This window comes from Gorilla gorilla, chromosome 18, assembly GCF_029281585.2.
Source record: "Gorilla gorilla gorilla isolate KB3781 chromosome 18, NHGRI_mGorGor1-v2.1_pri, whole genome shotgun sequence".
Lineage (NCBI taxonomy): Eukaryota > Metazoa > Chordata > Mammalia > Primates > Hominidae > Gorilla > Gorilla gorilla.
In genome coordinates this window covers 77250154-77276114 of record NC_073242.2, presented here as the reverse complement: position 1 = coordinate 77276114, position 25961 = coordinate 77250154, and the positions used below count along the sequence as shown (strand labels likewise).

The 25961-nt window shown below is 46.4% G+C and overlaps 1 protein-coding gene across 2 annotated transcripts in view; it reads left to right on the top strand.

The window, feature by feature from the left end:
- ABCC11 (ATP binding cassette subfamily C member 11) overlaps positions 1-25961 on the top strand; it is a 78589-nt gene that overhangs the window by 35427 nt on the left and 17201 nt on the right. For both annotated transcript variants that reach the window (XM_055366642.2, XM_055366643.2), the window contains 12 exons: positions 449-520; positions 3337-3461; positions 5540-5612; positions 8374-8577; positions 10585-10719; positions 10793-10889; positions 12575-12664; positions 14915-15018; positions 16180-16377; positions 21456-21682; positions 21793-21930; positions 24253-24439. In XM_055366642.2, coding sequence (XP_055222617.2) covers positions 449-520; positions 3337-3461; positions 5540-5612; positions 8374-8577; positions 10585-10719; positions 10793-10889; positions 12575-12664; positions 14915-15018; positions 16180-16377; positions 21456-21682; positions 21793-21930; positions 24253-24439 — 1650 coding nt within the window. The remainder of the gene's footprint in view (positions 1-448; positions 521-3336; positions 3462-5539; positions 5613-8373; positions 8578-10584; positions 10720-10792; positions 10890-12574; positions 12665-14914; positions 15019-16179; positions 16378-21455; positions 21683-21792; positions 21931-24252; positions 24440-25961) is intronic.

The following is a 25961-nucleotide window of genomic DNA, read 5'->3' as shown; positions in this document are numbered from 1 at the left end:
CATAGAGGAAACTCAGATCACTATTTGATGGGTGAATGAATGTTTCAATAAATGAATGCATGCATGCATGCATGAAATTCTGTGAGGCTGGCTTCTTTATTCCCATTTCACAAATGGAGAAACTGAGGCCCAGAGAGGCTAAGTGGCTTTCCCAGGATTGCTGCATAGAATAGACACCAATCTGGAATTCAGGGTTCTTGCCACCTACCCCTGAATTCCCCTCTGCCTTTCCCTTGTGATCTCCTTCCTCTCGGGTCACCCTACCTGCCTCCAGGGACTGAGCACAAAGCTCCTCTTGAGCTTTGCTTGTCTGAGGAGTCTTGGGCTCTGTGTGGTTATTTTGTTTTCTGTGTGTTGTTTTGGGTTCTAAACAGTTGAGCCGCCATGGGCAGGTGGGTATGCCAGGGCTATGCTGTCCCAACACTTGTATGTCCTCCTTGGCTTGCAGGGGATGATGTTAGGGGTCTGCGGCAACACGGGCAGTGGTAAGAGCAGCCTGTTGTCAGCCATCCTGGAGGAGGTAAGTGATCTGTGGCCACATGCTTCCCTGTCTGCAGGCAGTCCAGGCCCTCCCAAGCTCCAGTGCCCCAGGCGGGGCCCCCCACTGCTTTCTTCCTCACAGGTGTCTGAGCAAGTGGGATTTTTATAAATCAAAAATGGTTGTGCTTGCACTGTGCGGGAGATGCGTGATCAAGGTGGCCCTCTCTCTTCACCTTGTGGCAGCACTCCTGGTGCAAGCTGCCTCTTATGTCACCTGGAGACCTGTCCTCACCTGTGCTCTGTGAGGATACAGGATATTAACACAAAGTTAATATGATCATGCAAATTATTTCACAGAGAGTTGAGTCCAGTCTCTCTTCCACACTGCAATACCCTCTTGCAATGGTCCCTATAAAAAAAAAAGAGCATAAAAATCATTTTGTAAAGCCAAACTCATAACATTGAGGAGTGGGATGTATGTGCCTTTTAGGATGGCGTCGGAAGAGAAATGTGGGGGGAGAAACAGGGAGAAAGAAGGAAGGAAGGCTGGGGAGAGGAGCCCTGCTGGATGGGATGGGGCAGTCTTACTCGTACTCCGGCAGTGGGGTACATATGCCTGCTGGGTGCCCTTGCCCTTGAGATTTGAACCCCCCATTCCACCTCCTGTGGATGAGTTTGAGGTCTGCTGCCATGTGGACGTGTGGCTCACACACCCTTTCTCCAGTTTCTTTTTTCTTTCTTTTCTTTCCTTTTTCCGTTCCCTTCCCTTCCCTTCCTTCCTTTCTTTCTTCTTTTTTTTGACACATCCAGTCGGGAGTGCAATGGTGTGATCTTGGCTCACTGCAACCTCTGCCTCCAGGGTTCAAGTGATTCTCATGCCTCAACCTCCTGAGTAGCTGGGACTACAGGCATGCGCCACCATGCCCAGCTAATTTTTGTATTTTTTGGTAGAGACGTGGTTTCACCATGTTGACCAGGCTGGTCTCGAACTCCTGGCCTCAAGTGATCCACCTGCCTCAGCTTTCCAAAGTGCTGGGATTATAGATGTGAGCCAGCATGCCCGGCCATTTCTCCAGTTTCAAAAAAACCCCAAACCCATTCCCCAGATCCTTTGGGGTCACACTGCACACCTTATAACGAACACTAAAAGCACCCATGATGCCTGCTATGCATTTTTGGTCACATTTCCTCAAGCGTCTTACACCAGCCCTTCCCCATGGAGCCCCAACCTCACCCCCTCCTGGGCTGCCATCTCGTCCCCCTTCTTCTTCTGCCCATTGTCCCTTGCTCCCCCAACACTGGGAGAAGTTTTCCTTCCTTTCTTCGGCTTTTCCCTCAGCTCCTTCTCCCAAATGAACATTGCCAAACTCATCCCCTCCTTGGAATGCGGTTATGTTACCAAAGCCAGCTCTCTCTTAACACATCAGCCACGTGCTGCATGTGAAACTAGCTTCAGTACTTACATGCGAAGTCCTGTGCAAAGAGCTTTCCATTTTCCCCTCTAACTCTGGTAACCTCCCATGACAAAGGCATACTCACGATGACCCATTTACAGATGAGTACGTGAGGTTCTGAGAGGTGACTCATCCAAGGTCATACAGCAGGTAAGGGGTGAGCCAGGGCTGAGTCCCAGGTCCACCTGAGGTCAGAGCTCTGTTCTACATCACAGCAGCATTGCCTGGCAGCCTCCAGGCAAGACCACCTCCTACGTGCCCAGTGGTTTGTCAGTTTCCTATGTAAATGAGCCTGTCACTTTCCTTCTAATAAAGGAAGACAGAGATGCCATTTTAAAGTTTTGTTCTTATTCATTAAAGCTTGGCTCCAAACTAGAAGTAAACATTTTAGGGTATAAAAGAGAAAGGATTAAGAATGATGAGGTCCCAAGTCAGGGTGCTGGGGATGAGTGTCTATCTCTATTTGTTTTTAACGTGTTGTTTTGAACTTATGCAGAAAAGCAGGAAGAACACTACAGCAGGGATCCATATACCCACCATCTAGATGCAGCAGTTGATAGTTTTTGCATATTTACCTTACTATATAGACATATATTTTGTAGAATACTTTAAATTACAGAGGTTATAACACTTTCCATTCTAAATACTTCATCGTGATGTCCAAAAGTAAGAACGTTTTTCTACCTAACCATGATGACATTATCCTACCTAACAATAATAATTCCATAATACCCAGGCATGCTCGGAGATAGCCTGGAACTTTTGGTGTGCATGGTGAAGACCATGGAGGCACTGGCTGCCAGGGAATGGGGCTGGGACAAATAAGAGGAAAAAACGTTCATGCCTGTAATCCCAGCACTTTGGGAGGCCGAGGCAGGCAGATCGCGAGGTCAGGAGATCGAGACCATCCTGGCTAACACGGTGAAACCCTGTCTCTACTAAAAATACAAAAAATTAGCCGGGCGTGGTGGCAGGCGCCAGTAGTCCCAGCTACTCAGGAGGCTGAGGCAGGAGAATGGTGTGAACCCGGGAGGTGGAGCTTGCAGTGAGCCGAAATCGTGCCACTGCACTCCAGCCTGGGCGACAGAGCAAGACTCCATCTCAAAAAAAAAAAAAAAAAAAAAAAAGAGGATAAAACGTATGGAGTGTCTTTAGTGCAGACCTTGGATTCAGTCCAAGCAGGACCTGGCTGGGCTTATCTCCAGCTGCTTCCACATGTTCTCATGGCCGGTCCCTGGAACTCGCTGGTGGGCCTGGTAGGGCCACATTAAAAGTCCCTTTTACCTAGGAGAGCCCCCAAGGTCCTGGAGGGCAGTGGGGCCCTGGGCACTGTGCCTGCTGAGCCAGGCAGGCTCTGTCCCTTGGCCCAATTGGTCCTGAGGCTGGACTCATTCTGCCGCAGATGCACTTGCTCGAGGGCTCGGTGGGGGTGCAGGGAAGCCTGGCCTATGTCCCCCAGCAGGCCTGGATCGTCAGCGGGAACATCAGGGAGAACATCCTCATGGGAGGCGCATATGACAAGGCCCGGTAAGCTCCTGGGAGGGGAAAGGGAGAGTACAGGGCATGTGGCTGGTCTGGGGGCACCTCCAGCTTCAAACGGTAACCTGACAACTGCTAACACTTGTGTGCTCCACTTAAACGCATTATCATATTCACCCCTCACTGTGAAAGAAATACCATCATATCAATTTTCCAGATGAATCAGCTGAGGCCCCAAGAGGTTAAATAATTTGCCCGAAGTCACCCAGGTGGTGGGATGTGATAGAGCCAGGATTTGAACCCAGTTGCTTTCAGAAACTTCGTGCTTAACTATTACGCTGTATTGGCTCAAAATAGTCAATACACTCTCCCCCTCCAATATTGCTACATTAGAACTTCATTTGTATTCGTTAAATCTTGGCCCCTAAGTGAAAAGGAAAACAAATGGGAGCGATGAGGTTCTGTGACATAGAGGAAACGAGTTTGAATCTATGGCCCCGTGGATCTCCCAAGTCTTGTCCATATCCCTCCTTTCCCTCTATGGCTTCTCCCTGCCCTAGAATTCTCGGGTTAACCTGCCCAAGACATGAGATTGAATGTCATGAGTGAAGCCTGTTCAGTGAAGGGTCCAGGAAAACTGCTCTGAATGCTACAGCTACGCTTCCAACTATGGTGGACTCTGACCTGTGACTGTTTGCTTGGTTTTGCAATCTGCCCCCGGGAACAACATAGATGTGGAGGTGTAGGAACTGGCTGTCTCTGTCTAGTTGTCCTGTGGACACCTCACAATTATGTCCAATACCAACTCATGAGCACCCTGCCTGCCCAGCCCCATACCCCTGGCTTCTTTTCCCAAATTGTGCAACTCTGTTTAATGGCATCACCCAAACCTTGCACCCCGGGAAGCCAGATGTCTCCTCCTCTGATTTCTTCCACATCTAATTGGTAATTGGTCACCGATCGTGAATAAGCCTGTTTCCTACATATCTCTTGTATTTCTGTCTTCTCCATCTCTGTTTCTAGTTCGTTCAGCCTGTGATCTCTTGTTTGAACAGTTCCCACTGCCCCTGCCCTTGGGTCCCTGTCTCTAATCTCCTGCTCTGTTCCACCCCGTGTAAGATTGTCTCCAGGGCAATCATCCTAAGTCCCAGCTCTCATCTTGTCATTGCTCTTCTTTGTGGTCTTCTATGAGACTGATAGAACTCATACAGAAGTTTTGAAATATCTGTTAAAATAAAAATGCACCAACCCTTTGACTCAGCAAATCCACTGTTAGGTATTTAATGTGTAGATATTTTCACCCATGGAAGCAAAGACCCATATACAAGGATGTTCACACTGCATTGCTCACAGGAGCAAAAGAGTAGAAAAAATTCCAGTGTCCATCACTAGGCCACTGGTTAAATAATTTATGGTGCAACCATATAATGGAATACTAAAATGCCATTAAAACAATAATAACCTATACATGCAGTACCATGCAGTACACATCCATATACGAATAGATTATTTCTGAATAAATACGTAAGACACTGTAACAGTGGCTGCTTTTTTTTGAGACGGAGTCTCACTTTGTCTCCCAGGCTGGAGTACAATGGCGTGATCTTGGCTTACTGCAACCTTTCCGCCTCTCTGGTTCAAGTGATTCTCCTGCCTCAGTCTCTCAAGTAGCTGGGACTACAGGCACGCACCAGCATGCCCAGTTAATTTTTGTATTTTTAGTAGAGACGGGGTTTTGTCATTTTAGCCAAGCTGGTCTCGAACTCCTGACCTCAGGTGATTTGCCCTCCTCGGCCTCCCAAAGTGCTGGGATTACAGGCGTGAGCCACCGTGCCTGGCCAAGAGTGACTGCTTTTGAGAAAAGCAAATGAAGGTCAAAGATGGGAAGGAGAACTGCTTTTTATTGCATCTTTTTATTCTGGTCAAATATTTACTAAGAGTGTGTATTAATTTAAAAGAAATGAAAGAGGGAAGGAAATGAAAAAAGCCTTCAGTGTTATACCATTAAACACCATCAAGTCTAAATTTCTTAGCATGAAAATCAAGACCATTCCTTTCGACACTGGGAAGGGTGATGGGCGGGGAGGGCTGGTCCCCTGTGCCTTATGGCTCCCTGTCCTTCACAGATACCTCCAGGTGCTCCACTGCTGCTCCCTGAATCGGGACCTGGAACTTCTGCCCTTTGGAGACATGACAGAGGTGAGAGGGAGGCGAGCCTGCCTTCTCTGTGTAATGTTGGTGCTCTTATGTTCATGCTGCCTCCCCAGGCAGGGAAGGGAGGAATCCCAGCTCTTCCTCCCAAAGCAGTTGGAGTTTTTCCTGCAGCTGCTGCAGGAGGATCAAAGCTTCCCTCACTGAGGGAGGTTGGGGCTCAGCTTATAGAGGCACCTGGAAAGGAAAGTGGGTACCTTATCCCACAGAGGTGGAGAGCTGACCTCAAGCTCCTTCTTCTGAAGCAAGAGCGGAGACCCTGTGAAGATGAGAAACGCTGCATCGCCCTTGCCCCACTCCGGCTGGTGCAACATCAGCCATGACCCTCAGGGGAAATTTCTGACTGTAACATTTCCCCGATAATTCACAATCTTTTACATCTGCAGCCACCTTAATACACATACGACCCTCACCCGAGATAAAAGTGGCATTGCCTTCTTGATATTAATGGTCTAATAATAGCTCAGTCTGTTGAACACTTACTACATGCAAGGTGCTATTCTAGTGACTTGAATGTAGTGTCTTAGGTGAGAGTCACGATAATCTCAATAACCTCAGGAGGGTAGTCTCTTAATTCTTCTTCTTCTTCTTCTTTTTTTTTTTTTGAAGGGGAGTCTTGTTCTCTGTCTGTCACCCAGGCTGGAGTGCAGTGGTGCGATCTCGACTTACTGTACCCTCCACCTCCCAGATTCAAGAGATTCTCCTACCTCAGCCTCCTGAGTAGCTGGGATTACAGGCATGCACCTCCAGGCTCGGCTAATTTTTGCATTTTTAGTGGAGACAGGGTTTCGTCATGTTAGCCAAGCTAGTCTCAAACTTCTGGCCTCATGTGATCCACCCAGCTCGGCCTTCCAAAGTGCTGGGATTACAGGCATGGGCTACTGCGCTTGGCCTATTCTTCTTCTTTTAAAGCTGGGACTATAAATCTTTGATGGCAGAGAGCTCAATGCTCTTATTCAAGGTTGTTTCTTCAATAGGAAGAACAAGGTCTCATCTGTAAAATGGCATAAATAAGAGTACTGACCTGATCGGATTGCTTTGAGGTTTAAATGAGTTAATACAAAGTGTTTTGACTAGTGCCCAGCCTAGAGTAAGTGTTATTATTGTAAGAGCACAGTAGGCATTGAATAGTGTTTGATGAATAAGTAAATGAATGAATGGGGAAACTGGGCTTTGGCCAGATCAAGGAGGTTGTCCAAGGTCACACAGCGGTGACCTGGAAGCACGGCAGGGACAGGAGGTTTCTCTGCCACCATTTCAACTCGGATTCTTCTCTACAGAGACTTCAAGCAGTGAGGATAGAACAGGAACTAGGACTTACACTCCAGCTCCCACTTCCTCAGAGCCTCAAGGAGGGATGGGCCAGCTGGCAGCTGCCTGGAGTGCTAATCTGCAAAACATGCTCAGTAACTTGGGTTTCCACCCTCAACTCCTATCACAGCAGGTGCCGTGTGAGATGGTCCTTCCAGCGTCAGTAAAGCTCCTTGCAGCCATTGTAGTTCTGGTCTGTTGAGTGGGTGCACACAGTGCACATAGTCTTTGACGACACCTCTAACCCAGGCCAACGGTCCCACAAGTTGACAGGTGCTGTCAATGGAGATTAAAAACCTGAATAAGGCCAGGTCCAGTGTAACCCCAGCACCTTGGGAGGCCAAGGTGGGAGAAATTGCTTGAGCCCAGGAGTTTGAGACCAGCCTAGGCAATATAGTGAGACCTCATCTCTACAAAAAAAAAAAAAAAAAAAGAAAAAAAAAGGTTTAAAAACATTGGCTAAGTGTGATGGCACCGCCTGTAGTCCCAGCTACTCAGGAGGCTGAGATGGGAGGATCGCTTGAGACTGAGAGGCGGAGGTCGCAGTAAGCCATGATTGCTGGTGCCACTGCACTCCAGCCTGGGCAACAGAGGAGACCCTGTCTCAAAAAACCAAATAAATAAAACCAGAATAATATGTGAGACAGTGCTCTGACTTGGGAATAAGTGACTTATTTTATTATCTGAATTTTTAATAGTTTAATGTTTGCCTCCTAGAAGTTGATAGGTTTAGAAAAATTGTATCTAAGTAAGAGTTACAATTTTTTAAAAGTCATATATCTTTAAATTTAGATTCGGGGGATACATGGAGAGTTATGAGATTTTTAATTAATTGAGAAGCAATTTATTCATTCCCTACTAACCACATTTTGAAAAATATTTTTATTGATGCATAATATTTGTACATGTTTTTTGGGTACCTGTGCTATTTTGTTATATCTGTAGAATATGTAATGATCAGGTCAGGGCATTTAGGGTACCCAGCACCTTGAGTATTTATCATTTCTATTGTGCTGAGAACTTTTCAATCCTATCTACTAGCTCTGCTGAAATATACAATACATTGTTGTTAGCTATAGTCACCCTATTCTGCTATCAAACATTAGAACTTATTCTTTCTATCTAACTTGATGTTTGTATCCATCAGCCAACCTCTCTTCATTCTCACCTCCCTTCCCTACCCCCAAAAATCCTTTCCAGCCTCTGGTGTCCATCATTCTACTCTCTACCTCCACAAGATCAGCTTTTAAGCTCCCACATATAAGTGAGATATATATGTATTTTTAAGTCCAGAATGCCAAATTATCAGGTATCCTGGAGTGTGTGCATATCTTGGTCTGTACTGAGGGGGTTCTGTCTGCTACATCTGCCTACCCATTTGAGCATACCTGGCTGTGCTCGCTGTCTGGACATGGTGCCTTTTACTGCCTGTCTGCAGATTGGGGAGCGGGGCCTCAACCTCTCTGGGGGGCAGAAACAGAGGATCAGCCTGGCCCGCGCCGTCTATTCCGACCGTCAGATCTACCTGCTGGATGACCCTCTGTCTGCTGTGGACGCCCACGTGGGGAGGCACATTTTTGAGGAGTGCATTAAGAAGACACTCAGGGGGAAGACGGTCGTCCTGGTGACCCACCAGCTGCAGGTTAGCACCCTTCCAGGGCTCTGACTGTGATTGACGGATAACGTAGATCCTCAAGCCTTTGCCATTTCAGAGTGTGATTCAGTAACAGCCTCCCAGCAGCTGTCCTCATCTCAGGTTAGACTCCTCCACATTTGGGGAGGGCTGTAAAAAACATGGATTTCCTCTGCTTTCCACACAAAGCAAACAGACTGGTAGAAGATTTTTGTGCTGGTAAAAATTGAGAACAAATTTTATGGTCTCCTTTATCTTCAAAATTTTTTGAGTAGACCCCTGCTTTTCAAGTTATAAAAAATGAAAACAGGCTGAGCACGGTGGCTCATGCCTATAATCCCAGCACTTTGGGAGGCCAAGGCAGGAGGACTGCTTGAGACCAGGAGTTCAAGACCAGCCTGGGCAACGTAGAGAGACCTCCCATCTCTACAAAAATTTAAAAAATTAGCCAGGCGTTGTGGTGCATCTGTGGTCCCAGCTACTGGGGAGGCCAAGGTGGGAGGATGGAGCCCCAGAGGTCAAGGCTGCAGTGAGCTGTGAGTGCCACTGCACTCCAGCCTGGGCAACAGAACAAGACCCTGTCTCAAAAAAAAAAAAAAAAAATCAATCAATAAAAAAGAAAAGAAAAGAAAAAGAAACCAATCTCTCAGAAAAGAATTCCCCAAGTCTCCCATTGTTAGATTGAGAGCCATCTCAGTGTGTTTTCTTACCGATGATGACCGCAGTGCAATGACTGCTTCTGGTGGTGCTTCTCCTGGGTCATTTTCCCTTGAATATTTTCATATATGGCATTGGCCACAGTGCCTTATTATTTTCTCTCCCCCTTCTTCTTCTGTTTCTTTTTCTCTCGCCCCTTATTTTTGCTTTACTATTTTTTTTTGGTATAAAATATTTAAGACCTAAACAAGGTTTAGAAAATAATTAATAAAAACCCATGTATCTACCACCCAGATTAAACAATAAAACATTGATTCCACTCTCCAATTCTGTTCCAGTTCTCCCTTTCTGCTCTCCTGACTTTGTTGTTTATTGTTTCCATGCATGTCTTCATACTTCTACAGCATATGCATGAATCTCTAGACATGAAGAAATTCCTTTTGCATATTTTTAAACTTTATAGAATTTATTTTTTACTTTCTGTGTCCTTTGGTAATTTCATTTTTTCCCTTAACATTATGTTTTTTGAGATCTTCCATGTTGATACTTGTAACTTTATATATATATATATATATATATATTTTTTTTTTTTTTTTTTTTTTTTGAGACAGAGTCTGACTCTGTTGCCTAGGCTGGAGTGCAATGGTACAATCTCAGCTCACTGCAGCCTCCGCTTTCCAGGTTCAAGCAATTCTGCCTCAGCCTCCTGAGTAGCTGGGACTACAGGCACACGCCACCACACCTGGCTGATTTTTGTATTTGTAGTACAGACGGGGTTTCACCATGTTGGCCAGGCTGGTCTTGAACTCCTGACCTCATGATCTGTCCACCTTGGCCTCCCAAAGTGCTGGAATTACAAGCATGAGCCACTGCACCCAGCCTTATAACTTTATTTAATTCTCCTTGGTATAGCATTCCAATATCTGAATGTACCAGAATTTATTTCTCCAAGATGAACAGTTGTTTCTTATTTTTCACTTCTACAAAGAAAAAAAAATACTTCAGTGTACATCCTTCTACGTGTACCTTTGTACACATGTTTGAGAGTTTTTTCGGGTAGGGCTTTAGGAGTCGAATCGTTGGTTCATAATTCTTCAAAAATCTTCCATGTTACTGAATAGGTCAAATTGTTCTCCAAAGTAGTTGTACCAATCTACAATCCTCCTAATAGTTAAGGAGAGTTCCTTTTGCCTCAGATCATCACCAACACTTGGAGTTGTACAACTTTTGAATGTTTGCTCATCTGTTGGTATGAAATAATATTTTATCATGGTTTAAATTTACATTTTCCTGGTGAATAGTAAAATCAAACATCTTTCCATGTGCTTACTGAAGGCTTTCTTTCTTTTGACTGTCCAGTACTTAGAATTTTGTGGCCAGATCATTTTGTTGGAAAATGGGAAAATCTGTGAAAATGGGACTCACAGTGAGTTAATGCAGAAAAAGGGGAAATATGCCCAACTTATCCAGAAGATGCACAAGGAAGCCACTTCGGTGAGTCCTGCCCCACCGCCCTCACTCCCCACGGTGGACGCACGTGTACTCAGGGCCTGTGCTCTCTCCCCAGGACATGTTGCAGGACACAGCAAAGATAGCAGAGAAGCCAAAGGTAGAAAGTCAGGCTCTGGCCACCTCCCTGGAAGAGTCTCTCAACGGAAATGCTGGTAATGGTGTGGGAGACAGGACAAGAATGTCTGCATGCCTGCCTGGGTCCTCCAGAGGTCCCAATGTTTCCTCCTCGACCCCAGACTGGGCCGTGTCCCTCAGTGTCTTGAGACCCTAAGCATTTACATGCACAGGTTCCAGATCCAAGTAGTTGAGGGCCATGGGGTGTAGACTGATGGGCAGGAGGCCTGAAGGATCCAGGAAGTGAGTGTTGTGGGGGGCACAGCTAAGGTTGTACATCAGAGGAAGGATGGGGGTACCTTTGGCTCTCAGTGGCATAGATTTAAGACTTGGCCAGGCATTTAGACATTCATTCATTACACACTGCAGGAGAGTAAATATTGAGAGCAAAGGTATTAGGGATCAGAAATGAATTGGGTTTAGCCACTGATGTCTGGAAGCTCATGGCTTTGCTCTTGTCTGGGGCAGAGTAGCAGAAGGGAGCGACTTCCATTTTTCAAGTAAGACAGTTCTGGATTTGAATCCCAGCTCTGCTGCTTACAAAGCTGTGTGACCTTAGCCATCTAACTTAACCTCTCTGAATTCTTGGCAAAAGTGGAGATGATGGTACTTAACTCCACAGGGTTGTAGTGGAGATTAGATGAGGTCATATATAGGGAAGCCCCCTACACAGTACCTGTCACATTGTAGGCTCCTGTCTCCAACTGAGTCTTTTTTTTTTTAGACAGAGTCTTGCTCCATTGCCCAGGCAGGAATACAGTGGCTTGATCTTGGCTCACTTCAACCTCTGCCTCCCAGGTTCAAGCGATTCTTGTACCTCAGCCTCCCAAGTAGCTAGGACTACAGGCACACACCACCACACTGGCTAATTTTTGTATTTTTAGTAGAGACCGGGTTTCACCATGTTGCCTAGGCTGGTCTCGAACTCCTGACCTTAAGTGATCCACCCACCTTGGCCTCCCAAAGTGCTGGGATTATAGGCATGAGCCACTGTGCCCGGCCACCAACTGAGTCTTTTTGAAGAAAACCTACTCCAAAAATTTCCATCCTGGTGTAATTTCCCTCAGGATTAAAATTCCAGAAAAAGAGCACCCTTCCCCAGGAAATACTGGGGTGTCTTTATTAGAAGTGAGAATAGCAGGCAGCAGCAGCAGACAGTCACTGTCGTGATGTTTGTTGTTATGATTATCATCAGAAACATCTATGGGCATCTCCAGGTACTGGTCTTCAGGCCAAGCTCAAGGCCAAGAGTCCACCTGGGCTTGTGTCAGGGCTGTTTTGTGAAGCATTATCTCAGAAGTGTATGGCTGCAGGGCATCTTAGCAAACTTCTCAGCTTTCCATTTTTTCGGACAAGGAAACAGAAGGGTTAAGTGATTTGCCTGATGTTGCACAGTGTCATAGTGACAGTTCTGAAACCTAGGTTTTCTGGTCCCGGGTGGTTTTCTTCATTCTTTCCTGCGTTTCTCTCAGCTCATCACACACGTGAGACCCCGCAGTCCCTCCAGAGTTTATTGAATGGCTAAGGAGGGATCCCTTTCCAGGCTCTGGAGCCCAGGTCAAAGGTTTCTTTCAGCAGAGTCTTCCATGAAAAACCTTAGACATAGGTAGGGCACTGAAGCTGGAAAGTGAAAAGCTGGCACAGGATCGAAGCCAGAGACAGAAGGAAGCAGATCATGTGATTGGCAGGCATACCATTTTTCTCTTCTTCTACCCTGACCCAGTGCCGGAGCATCAGCTCACACAGGAGGAGGAGATGGAAGAAGGCTCCTTGAATTGGAGGGTCTACCACCACTACATCCAGGCAGCTGGAGGTACGGTCCCCATGCCAGCCCAGGGCTCTCTCTTGGAGCAGCCCTATCCCTGGAACTGGGTCAGATTGGAACATGTGAGGTCATGTGAAGTAGAGAGGTCCAGAGGAGCCATGGTATTTATTGGCTTAACTTGCAAAACCAAACTCTACTCAGTTATAGCAACTCTACCACCAAAGCCAAGGCTGGAAGTTATATTTTCATGTATACTCATTATTTCAGTGTTTTTCTATTTTTTAATTAAAAAAATTAAAAAAAAATAGGATAGACATGGGGTCTTGCTATGTTGACCAGGCTGGTCTTGAGCTCCTGGCCTCAAGCAATCCTCCCATCTCAGCCTCCCGAAGTGCTCCTGCCTCATTATTTCAGTGCTTTTCAAACTCTGGGCTCTGCTCCCTTAGCAGGTTTTACAATCAGCTGAGTTTATCATGAGCAGCACTAAAAGACATGAAATAGAATCGGAGAGAAAATAGCGGCCACATCGCGAAAGGTCACAGTGGTGGGACTTTTATTTTGGTGTGATTTAAAATTTCTTAATTTTTATTTCTTAAGGCAGGCAGAGGGCAATTAGAAGTTCAAAGCTACTGCCTTATTAAATGGTATATATCATCATGTATATTTACTGTACAATGTTGTAAACACAAAACTCAGTATATGGTGCTGTACTTATCAAGTAATTTAAGAGATTTTTGAGAGTAATTTTTACTCCATGAAACTTTTTACTCATCGTTTACATTGGAAGCTGACCCTTGTGTAAGATATCTCCTGTCTGCATGCCTGGGGGAGGAAGAGGTAGGCTGTGTACACAGAACGCCGTCCCCACCCCGTCCACCATGGGTATCCTGCAAGGAATAACCCAGGGCCTGCCCAGACAGAGCAGGAAACAGCAAATGCTTGTGAAATGCATGAATGGATCTAGCAGCATACATTGATCTGTATTTACAAAGTGCCTGCTATGTTCCAGGCACTGTGCCAAGCTCTAGAGGGGAGGGGTATAAAGTCATCTAAGAACCAACCCTGGAATCTAGCTGGAGAATTAAGACATTGCTTCCATCAGATGGTAAGAGAGATCTCTGTGGCCAGGGAATCTCAAATCTCATCAAAGAAGAGATAGCCCTTGAAGGAAGGATAGAATTTGGGAAAAGACTGTGGGCATGGGACATGTGAGCATGAATCGATGAGAGGAGTGCTAGAGCAGGAGACAGTGCCCCAAGGAGTGAACCCTGCCTTTTCCTGCCCTTAACTGCTTCAAATCCCAGCTCTGCCACTCACCAACTCTGCAAGTTTGGGCAAGGGAGTTCCCCTCTCAGATTCAGTTTCCTCATTTTATTAGCCTATTTGTGCTGCTGTAACAACATATATTAGACTGGGTAGTTTATAAAGAACAGAAATTTATTTCTCACTGTTCTGGTGACTGGGAAGTCCAAGATCAAGGTGCTGGCAAGTTTTTTGTCTGGTGAAGGCCCAGTATCTACTTCCAAGATGGCGCCTTGAACGCTGCGTCCTCCATCCCTGGAGGGGATAAATGTTGTATCCTTACATGGTGAAACGGACAAAAAACCAGGAAGGCAGCTCTCTGAAGCCTCTTTTTTAAGGGCATTAATGCCACTCATGAGGGCTCCATCCTCATGGTCGTCACCTCCTAGAGGCCTCACTTTCTAATACAATCACCTTGGGAATTTGGTTTCAACATATGAATTTTGGAGAGACACATACATTCACACAATAGCACTATTGAAAATGGGGATAGGAATTACTAATTCAGAAATAATGCATACATTTGGTACTATTCCTGGCATGTAGCACATAATAGTACATACTACATAAAAGGTAACTGTTATTATTATTTATAAAACTGAACCTGCAGGACCTGCATAAGGTGAACTAACTTCTCTAGAACACTGCCCTGTGCCAGGCACTGGACTGAGTGCTTCACACACATTATCTCATGTCATCTTCAGCATGGCTCTGAAGCTGGTAAGGTTATCACTATTTCATAGGTAAAGAAGTGGTATGTTGCTGACATTTGGTACTTTATCCAAGGTCACACGGTTTGGAAGTGGTGGAGCCAGGATTTGAACCCAGGGCACTCTGACTTTGGAACCCAGCTCTTCCCATTCCTCCAAGGCATCCACATTGGGTGGGGCTCAAGGGTTTCTAAGCACTCAAAGACAGAGATGGCCGAGCAGCTGAGTCAGCAGTTGCCTTGCACCTGTTTGTGGCGCTTGTACATCACCACTGTCTCCCTCCCAGGGTACATGGTCTCTTGCATAATTTTCTTCTTCATGGTGCTGATCGTCTTCTTAACGATCTTCAGCTTCTGGTGGCTGAGCTACTGGTTGGAGCAGGGCTCTGGGGTGAGTGCCGTGAGGTGGGTGGGCTGTGTTTCTATGGGCTTGAGTGAGGTGGGGTGACTTCTTGTTCCTTGAGACCACAAGAGCCAGAGCATGCTTGGGACCCACATGACAAGCCCAGAGCTGGTGTTCCAGAGAGAACTGTGGGGAGCCAGGACTCTGGGGTTCCCCTGGCACAGGCCTCCTGACTTTGTAGAATGGGTGGTCACCTGTGCAGTCTTACTGGAAAACCAAGAGATTTATATCCCCAGACAGTGCCCCAAGAATCTTTGCATTCCACTGCATTAACTGTCTCCTTTAGCTCTAGGCTGGCCTCCATACTATGGTTTATTTAAAATATACTTCTGGTCTTGTGAGCTGGGAGCCACCACGGGCCACACTGTGTCAAGTTATTTCACTAATCTCCCCACCCACATTCAGAGGAAGGTTCCACTGTCTCCATTTTTCCAAGGGGACCCTGTGCCTAGAGAGGATGAAGAACCTGCCCTAGGACAGGACAGGGCCGGAACTTGAACTTGGTGCTTTGAATCGAAGCCATGCTTTTCCCACAGTACTCCACATGGTTAATTTCTGGATCGTGTACCAGGAGGTTTGGGTCAGGAGATCAGAAGCCACTCTAATTATTTAGAGCTTCCAAGGATTTAATATAGGGAATTAGAGACTCAGTCAACCATTGGAGGGGAATTGGCCATCAGGGATCTCAGCTGAACTGAAGTGGGTGATTCCCAGGGTGCCTTCCAGCCTCTGGAAAAACCCCACACCCCATGCTCCTGCCCACAGTTGCCACTGAGCATGCTGGCTTCTCCTCTTCCACCTTTCTGTTTCCCTGTGGGTGCCTCTCCTTGGCAGAATCTGACCCGAAACCATGCTGGGAGGGGTTCTGGGAAATCACGTTCCCAAGCTTCTCGCTGCATCGCAGCAGAGCGTGCACAAGGGCCCAGCTGCTGCAGTGTCCACGGGGCAGACTCTGAGGGCCTGATGCAGGGCAGGGCAGTGGGCATGAAGGGCAAAAGAGAGTAGCCAAGCACTGAGCAGGGAGGTTTGGGCAAACAGCTTCACCTTCTACCAGCCACAGAGTCTCACATGGCCCCAGGGAGAAGGCTTTCCCTGCCACTGAATTTCCCCCTGGACACCTGCAGTCTGACCCCCTGTTCTTTCTTGAAGACCAATAGCAGCCGAGAGAGCAATGAAACCATGGCAGACCTGGGCAACATTGCAGACAATCCTCAACTGTCCTTCTACCAGCTGGTGTACGGGCTCAACGCCCTGCTCCTCATCTGTGTGGGGGTCTGCTCCTCAGGGATTTTCACCAAGGTCACGAGGAAGGCATCCACGGCCCTGCACAACAAGCTCTTCAACAAGGTATGGGCCTGGGTGCTGGGTGGGGCCGAAGGCTGAGCTCTGAACTTGCCCAGCTTCATTTTTTTTTTTTTATTTTTTAGAGCTCTGTAGCCCAGGCTGGAGTGCAGTGGCACAATCTCCACTCATGGCAACCTCCGCCTTCCAGGCTGAAGTGATCCTCCTGCCTCAGCCTCCCAAGTAGCTGGGAGTACAGGCACATGCCACTAGATCTGACTAATTTTTGTATTTTTTGTAGAGACTGGGTTTCACCACGTTGTCCAAGGTGGTCTCAAACTCCTGGGTTCCAGTGATCCATCCACCTCGGCCCCCTAAAGTGCTGGGATTACAGGCATGAGCCACCACCCCCAGCCTATTTTTTTTTAATTAGTAGACCTTAATTATTTATTTATCTGTAGAGATGGGGTCTTGCTCTGTTTGCCCAGGCTGGTCTCAAAATCCTGGGCTAATGCAATCCTCCCACATTGGCCTCCTAAGTAGCTAGAATTACAGGTGTGAGCCACCATGCCCAGCCAACTTTATTTTATTATTATTTTTTATTATACTTTAAGTTTTAGGGTACATGTGCACATGCAGGTTAGTTACATATGTATACATGTGCCATGTTGGTGTGCTGCACCCAGTAACTCGTCATTTAACATTAGGTATATCTCCTAATGCTATCCCTCCCCCCTCCCCCAACCCCACAACGGGCCCCGGTGTGTGATGTTCCCCTTCCTGTGTCCTTGTGTTCTCATTGTTCATTTCCCACCTATGAGTGAGAACATGCGGTGTTTGGTTTTTTGTCCTTGCAATAATTTTCTGAGAATGATGGTTTCCAGCTTCAGGATTATAAATCATGCTGCTGTAAAGATAAATGCACATGTATACACACGTATGTTTATTGTGGCACTATTCACAATAGCAAAGACTTGGAACCAAGCCAACTTTATTTTTTGAGCACTTTTCATTTACAGAAAAATTGAGATGACAGTACAGAGAGTTCTCATATACCTGCCTATCACTCAGGCTGGAGTGCAGTGGTGTGATCACAGCTTACTGCAGTCTCGACCTCCTGGGCTGAAGCAGTCCTCCCTACCTTAACCTCCGAGTAGCTGGGACCACAGGGGCACACCACCATGCCTGGCTAATTTTTGTATTTTTGTGGAGACAGGTCTTGCCATGTTGTGCAGGCTGGTCTTGAACTCCTGGGCTCAAGCCATCTGCCCATCTCAGCCTCCTAAAGTGCTGGGATTACGGTTGTGAGTCACTGCACCTGGCCCATTTCTCTTATTCTTAACATTTTGCATTAACGTGGGACATTTGTTACAATTGATGAGTCAATATTGGTACATTATTAATTATTATTATTAACGAATATCCATAGTTCACCTTATGGTGCATTCTTTGTGCTGTGCCTTCTATGGGTTTTGAGAAATGTATAATGACATGTATCCATGGTACAGAATAGTTCCACTGCCGTAAACAAAACCCTGTGTCCCACCTATTCATCCCTCCCTCCCTACCCTCAAACTCCCAGCAACCACTGATCTTTTTTACTCTCTTCATAGCTTTGCCTTTTCTAAAATGTAGTTGCAGCTGGGTGAACCAGGCTGCTTGGTGAGAAGGGAGTGACGAAGGTGCGGCGGAGCTCTCCTGCTGGAAGTCTGGTTCTAAGAGCTCAGTGTCCCCTGATGGAGGGCCACAGTGACGCTGGCCTCCACTGGCTGAGCATGGTCATATACAGAGTTGCTTATGATTGCCCTGAGTTCTCTTTGAAGTGGATATTATCCTCATTTTACATGTGAGGAAACTGAAATCTCACATATGTTAAAGTTGGAATATGTATTTGGTTAGAATACTGAATTGTCAGCTGGGTGCAGTAGCTCATGCCTGGAATCCCAGCATTTTGGGAGGCCTGAGGTGAGTGGATTGCTTGAGCTCAGGAGTTCGAGACCAGCCTGGACAACAAGGCAAAATCTTGTCTCTACCAAAGATATAAAAATTAGCCGGACACGGGGGCTTGTGCCTGTGGTCCCAGCTACTTGGGGGACTGAGGATCAAGGAGGATCGCTTGAGCCAGGGAGGTGGAGGTGGCAGTGAGCTGAGATCATGCCACTGCACTCCAGCCTGGGAGACAGTGAGACCCTATCTCATTTAAAAAAAAAAAAAAACCGAATTGCCTATGGTATCACACTGCTTCTTGGAAATGTCATTCCTCTCTCTCACTTACTAAGTGTTACTATGTGCCAGGTTCTGCAGTGGGCATGGGGCTTACATTAGAGAATGCACAGTGCAGGTAGGGTTTGGGCCATCATGGATGTATAGTCTAATGGGGGAGATGGACAAGAAAACAGGCCATTGTCATGGATATGTAAAGTTTATCACGGGATGGGGCACACAGGGCCATGAGAACATAAGAGGCACCTTGTCTTAGCTTGAGGGCAGGGGAAGAAAGTGGGGAGAGTCCAGAAAGCCTTCTTGGGGACTTCACTCCTTGAAGGAGGAATCAGATTTAGCCAGCTCAAGACCAGGAGACTGAAGGTGAACAAAAGCAGAGCACTTCTGGGAGGAGAATGGAGCTCTGGAAGGCTAATCTCAGAGGTGGGAGTGGGGGTTTTGACTTGGAGACGCGGGAGGTGAGGAGCGGCCCATCGTTCCTTGTAGACTGAATGCAAATTGTGTTGCCATGAAGTGTTTCAACTTTGGCAGGGTGAGACAAAGCTTTTCCCCACCTCTCAGATAAAGCTTGGCAGAACCAGAGAGCAGGAGGGGGAAATTCTACCTGAGGCCTGACACTTTCCCACCTGGCCTCTGGGGGTGGCCCTCGGCCCTCAAGGTGGTCTCTGAGTTTCTTTTGATGGCACATTCCAAGATTCTAGAAATATCCAGTGCCCATGCCTCTAAATGACATTTTGTATTTTAATTTTGAGAAATGTTCAAGTTTCTTTCCATGAAAACGTGTTTCATGTTTAAAATATTTTCCTTTTTCCAGTCCTTTCATGGCTTTTTAAACTTTAAATTTGTCTTTGTAGTTTTAAAAAATCACAAGTAAAGGATAAATCTTAAAAAGTTCACTCAACTGCAAGCATAACAGAAAAAAATGAAGCAAAAATGAACAAACAAGAACAACCCCAGATCATTTTGATACTTAGAAGACAATCAGAAACTGAAACCGTTTTCCCTTTGTCGTCACCATTGGTCCCTAATCCAAAGTAATGCTGGGCTTCCACAGACGCATCTTCCTCACCCACAGTGGAGCTGACGTCCGCTCCTGTGTCTCCTCCACAACCCTGCCATGCCCCGCACCTGCAAGGTGTGCTCCGAGTCCTTGAAGGGGTGACCCTTTTTCCCTTTGATTCCTCTGAGTGATCATGACAATTCTGGTTGCTTTAGCTCAAGTATTTAACAACATTCTGGAAATAAAATTGAAGGGATTTTAGAGGCAGAAAAAGCAAGGAGGCTTTAAATCTGCCCCTCCAACCCTTACTACCCCACCAGCTAGAAAGCAAACATACATGAGAGCTACACTTGGTCAGCAGTATCCATGCATTTGCGATGAGAGCAGCTACAGAGAACACTTCATGGCTCAAATAATTACATTTAGTAACAGTCAAAATGTCCTTCCCTCCTCTTTCTGTGAGTTTGGCTTTAATAGATGCCATTGGCTTCTATTCATTTCTACTTCTTGCATTATAGCTTGAGAAGTACATGGGGAAATGTAGGTGGTCATTTGGTCAGTGCCACGAACCTTTAAGAAATTGCCTTCTGTGAAGAGTGACTGTGCCAGGCTTGGGGAAGCCTCAGAAGGCCTAATTGGATCATGGTTTTGCCATTAACCACTTGCGTAATGAGTAAGTTACAGAGCCACTTCCTCTTCTGCAATCTTCAATTTCCTCATCTGCAAAACAAGGACACCAAACTAAATGCTTTTGTTAAAGCCTACCTTGTGGTTTGACATGTCCTTTGATCTCCGAAAGGCCTCATGGCCACTGGCTGTTAGAGATCAACTTGGAGATGCCACCCTCAAGAAGGGGGCAGTTAAGGCTAAATTTGATCCAAGGGTCCAAATCGTGTGCAACCCAGTAGGATTGCTGCTCCTAATCTTTGGCAGTCCTGAGTGAAAATGGTCCCATCTGTAGAAAATAATAAGAGCTGGTATTGGTAGAATGCCCCCCTACTGGGGGTGATGCAGGGCAGGTAAACCCCAGATTGGGGCTTAGTCCATGAGGGTTCTTGGCTTTGCCCAGGAAAGAATTCAAGGGCAAGCCAGTGGTAGGGTAGAAGAAAACAGCTTTACTGAAGTGTCAGTGTTGCAGTTCTGGCAGTGTTGCAGCTCTGTGACTGACCCTGCAGAGCAGGGCTACCCCGTAGGCAGTGTGCTGAGAGCTGCAGCTCAGGGCAGGTTTGCAGTCATATTTATACCTACTTTTAATTACATGTAGATTAAGGGACAGTTTATACAGAAGTTTCTAGGAAAAGGGTGGCAACTTCCAAGTCATCAAGTCATTGATGACCCAGAAAGAGGCGGTAACTCCTGGGTATTGCCATGGGAATGGTAAACTGACATGACACACTGGTGGGCCTGTCTTATGGAAAGTGGCTTCCACCCCACCCCTCTTTTAGCTAGTCCTCAATTTGGTCTGGCGTTCAAACCCCACCTCCAGAGTCAAGTCTCACCTCCTACCTCAGGGGCAGGCACTGCTCTGAGCATTCTTAATGTATTCTCTCTCTCTCTAATAGCTTTACAGGATATAATTCATATACCATACATTCACCCTTTTAAATTATACACTTCAGTGTTTAGTATATTTCAGGAGTTGTCTACAACTCTGTGAAGCATCGTTTTCATTCCCATTTCACTAACAAGGACCTTGACACTCAGAGGAACTCAGTACTTGCCCGAGGTCAGACAGCAGTAGGTGGAGGAGTCAGGTAGCCGTGGAGCCCATCCATGCTTTTAAACCATTGCTCTACATTGCCTGCCCTGGAGACCCCTGGGATCCGTGGCTCTTTAGAGTCAAGGGTAATAGGCATCTTCATCCAATCTTGAGCAGGGCCTGCAGCTTCTCTCATGGTCCGTGTTGATTTTGTCCCTGCAGGTTTTCCGCTGCCCCATGAGTTTCTTTGACACCATCCCAATAGGCCGGCTTTTGAACTGCTTCGCAGGGGACTTGGAACAGCTGGACCAGCTCTTGCCCATCTTTTCAGAACAGTTCCTGGTCCTGTCCTTAATGGTGATCGCCATCCTGTTGATTGTCAGTGTGCTGTCTCCATATATCCTGTTAATGGGAGCCGTAATCATGGTTATTTGCTTCATTTATTATATGTGAGTAGGTTCTTTTTGCTTGTGACTTGGGGAGCAAGGCTGGGACCAACCCAGACTAGATGGTCCCAGAGGTGGACGGTCCAGGTCCCTTACCTCCACTGTCCATGCAGGATGTTCAAGAAGGCCATCGGTGTGTTCAAGAGACTGGAGAACTATAGCCGGTCTCCTTTATTCTCCCACATCCTCAATTCTCTGCAAGGCCTGAGCTCCATCCATGTCTATGGAAAAACTGAAGACTTCATCAGCCAGTGAGTCCTTCTGCTGCCATTTGAGAATGATGGAACCACAGGGGTGGTGGGGAGCAGGGAAAGAGTGGAGCGTCTGGGAGTGGCATCATCTTCAAAAGCATCAGAGAGCACATGGTTCAATGGACGTATTTCTCTGAGCCTCCAGAACCTGCTGAACCATTCTTTCATTTATAAGAATGAAAAATGTAAATGATAGGAAAAATGTTTGTAAACTTTAAAGACCTTGTATATATTGTGTATATATATATGGACATATGTATACATACATTTAATGATAAGGTGCATTACTGTGCAAACACATCTTGCATTATGTTATTTCTTTCACTTCCAAATATCTATCTTTAACAAAATAATGAGGAACAATAGCTTTCTAAATAATAGAACTTCCTTCACTACTCTTGCCATAGATTTGCCCCCTAAATGTTGAAACAAACAAGCAAACAAGTCCTATGATTGTTGTTGAGGTTTAATGGTGTAACATGAACTTATCTGTTTGTAGAGAATAATCAAGCACGGTCTTCACCTACAAGAAGTTCATAGTCTGGTGGAAAAGGGAGAAACAGGCACATGTTTTTGTAATTATACATGATTGAAGAAGGTAGATAACATAAGAGAGGGGCAGATAAACTGCTTGGGAATTCAGAGGGGAAGGAGGTGGCCTGGGGGAATCAGATAAGGCTTTCGGGAGGAGGTGGCATCTGAGCTGGCCTTGAAGCCTGGGTAAGACTTGGGCACACATTTGGGAGACGGTATGTGCTCAGTTAGCTGGAATATTGGATTAACTGTGGCACCTGCTCTCTCAGTGGCATTATAGACCACTCAAGGTCTGTGCAGACTCTAGGACTGAGGGGATCCTGGAGCGGTGCCTTCGTTCAGCCCATACTGAGAACCCTGCCCCAAGGTATATACTAAGATAAGCAGATGAAGAGAGTCTGGAGGGATTGGAGCTGTTGTTGGGGAAGGTCTCAGAGAAAAGGACCCTGAGATGAAGTGTGGGTTGAGCTGTGGAAATATGTGGGTAGGAGCTCTCCAGGCAGAGGGGACAGTAAATGCAAAGACCATGAGATGGGGGAAGTAGGTCTGAAGGATAGCAAGGTGGCTTGAGCACAGGGGCCACAGAGTGACCAGGGTCTGTTGTGTTTAATCTGGGAAGGCCTCAAGGTGGAGGTGACTCAATCAGTATAGAAAGGTAAGGTGGACAGAATTTGGAATGTCTTATGCAAAGGTTCAGAGGGTATGGACAGAGTGAGTCAGAAGGGCCACTGTGCTGGGGTGATAGCCCGCTCAGATGGTAAGATGGTTTTAGTTGATGAGTAAATGAATATTTAATTTCAATAATCAAAGGTTTATTTGAATGTACTTTAGAAAAAATGCAACTAACATATCAAACCCATTATTTATATAATTTAAGGTTGTGATTAAAGTTTCTTTTAATATACATTCTCAAACAAAGCAAGTAAAATAATAATACTAATCAAATAACAGTATAGGTTGTGATTGACATGGAAAACTGTGATGGTGGTATGTGAAAATTGGAAATTGGTAGGTCTCTATTGGTTGGAAGTGACAGAAAAAACTAATGCAAACTAGCTTAAAAACATGACTTAAATATGGCAAAATAGTAACAACTGCTAAATTAGGTAGAGGGTATACAGATGTTCATGGAATGAACTTTTTAATTTCTTGGTACTTTAAAACATTTTCATTAGAGGATATACAGATGTTCATTAAATCAAGCTTTTAATCTCTTGGTACTTATAAAAATTTTCATAGCAAAAGGCTGGGGAGGAGGACTTGCTTAAAGTGAGGCTTAACCAGAGACTCAGCTAATGTTCCCCGGGTGTCTCGGTTTTACTGCTCTGCCTTCCACGGTGTTATTTTACCTTTAAGCTCCCAGAGACCCTCTGGTGGCTCCAGACTCCCCTCCTAGTAGCAGAATGGTAGTTTCAGATCTCCCATCATCCCACTGAAAGGAATCACTCCCACACTCACTCACACGTCCTGGCGTTTATTCACTCTCTGTGGCCAATTTGGGGTAACTCACCCATCCCTGAGTGAGTCACAGAGGTTAGGCGAGGAGCGCGTGCTAAGGATGGTCCTTATCAGCAGAGCCTACTCCTCAATCTGGGTTAGGAGTCAGGTCAACTTCACCCAAATTTGTGGCTGAGAAAGGGGTAGGGAGGAACTCCCCAAAGAAAAATCAGGCCCTGCTGCTGGGAGTGGGGAACCGGCTGCTGGAGGAAGCAGCCGGTATCTACCCTGACCCGGGGAGACCCTAGGTCAGACAAACACATGGTTCTTAGACTGTGCTTTCCTTCTCAGGTTTAAGAGGCTGACTGATGCGCAGAATAACTACCTGCTGTTGTTTCTATCTTCCACACGATGGATGGCATTGAGGCTGGAGATCATGACCAACCTTGTGACCTTGGCTGTTGCCCTGTTCGTGGCTTTTGGCATTTCCTCCACCCCCTACTCCTTTAAAGTCATGGCTGTCAACATCGTGCTGCAGGTGAGGGGGTGACTCTGTGTGGGCCCTCTCTGAGCTTTGCTCATCCTCTGCCTGTGGCTTCTGGGCAGACTCAGGGAGTCCTCAGGTGTTCAATGACACCTTAGGTTCTGGCCACATGTGATCTTAGGAGCTATGTGCTTGGCCTTCTGAAATTGGTACTTTGCTCTGTTTCCTTGTGGTCAGCTCTGAATTGGGAAGTCTGTATTCAAAGGTATTTAATAGGATCACAGGACACTGGGAGTGAAGGGGAGCCCACAGATGACAGAGTCCAGTGCGCATATTATGCAGATGGGGAAACTGAGGCCCAGACAAGGGAAGGAGTTGTCCAAACAGATGCATGTTAGCAGAGCTGGAATGAGAACACTGATCTCTTGGCTTCCTGGCTGCTGTCTTTGTACCTAACCGTTCCTATCCTGATTGAGCTGTCAAACCTTTCTGAATCACCTGGAAAGGTCGTTTAAAAGGTGGGTTTCGCAGCCCAGCCCCTAGAACAGGGCTTCTCAAACTTAAATGTGCCTAAGACTTGAAACAGACTTCTGGACCTTAGCCTGGGGGTTTGACTCACTCTGGGCCTGGGTGGGGCTGCCAGGAGGACCATAGTCAGGGGCCACAGCCATAGAGATTCTGACTCTGGTCCTGAGCTGGGGTCTTGGAATCTAATTTGTTTTTTATTTTTTGAGATAGGCTCTCACTCTGTCATCCAGGATGGAGCACAGTGGCACGATCTTGGCTCACTGCAATCTCCACCTCCTGGGTTCACTTGATTCTCCTGCCTCAGCCTCCTGAGTAGCTGGGATTACAGGCACATACCACCATTCCCGGCTAATTTTTGTATTTTTGGTTAGACACGGGGTTTTGCCATGTTGGCCAGGCTGGTCTTGAGCTCCTGGCTTCAAGTGATCCACTGGCCTCGGTCTCCCAAAGTGCTGGCACTCAGGTGTTAACCACCGTGTCCAGCCTGGAATCTAATTTTTAAAACGGGTTCTGTAGGAGATTCTGATATAGTGAGCTGTGTACCTTAAGGCTGGAATCCCTCTGTGCCCAGCACACTGGGGGCTGGGAGATGGGGAGAGATGTGGAGAGACAGCGACTGGCCAAGGTTCACTGTCCACAGAGTCCCACAGAAGGGGCATCCGTGAAGGCCCCAAGGCCCGAGGCCGGCTTAGCTGTGCCTAAGGGAACCTGGGCTGTACCAGTTCAGGGCTCCTTCCCCCAGGGCTTATTCATTAATTGTCCCCTCTGTGGTTATGTGGCTTTCTCTCCAATTGGCTTGGGATCTTGCGTATGTCCCCTGAGAGAATGTGAGCCTGTGCACACACCTGTCTTTTATTGGCTATGGGAACATGGCCAAGTTACTTAAATGCTCTAAGCCCTAAGTTTTCTGTTTGTAAGACAGGAACAATAATAGCTAATATTCATTGAGCATTTATTCCAGGCCAGGCACTACTCTAGGTTTTTACAAGCATTAAGTCTCACATTTACACATAATCCTCACAAGTCTATGATTTTGAAACTTTTATTA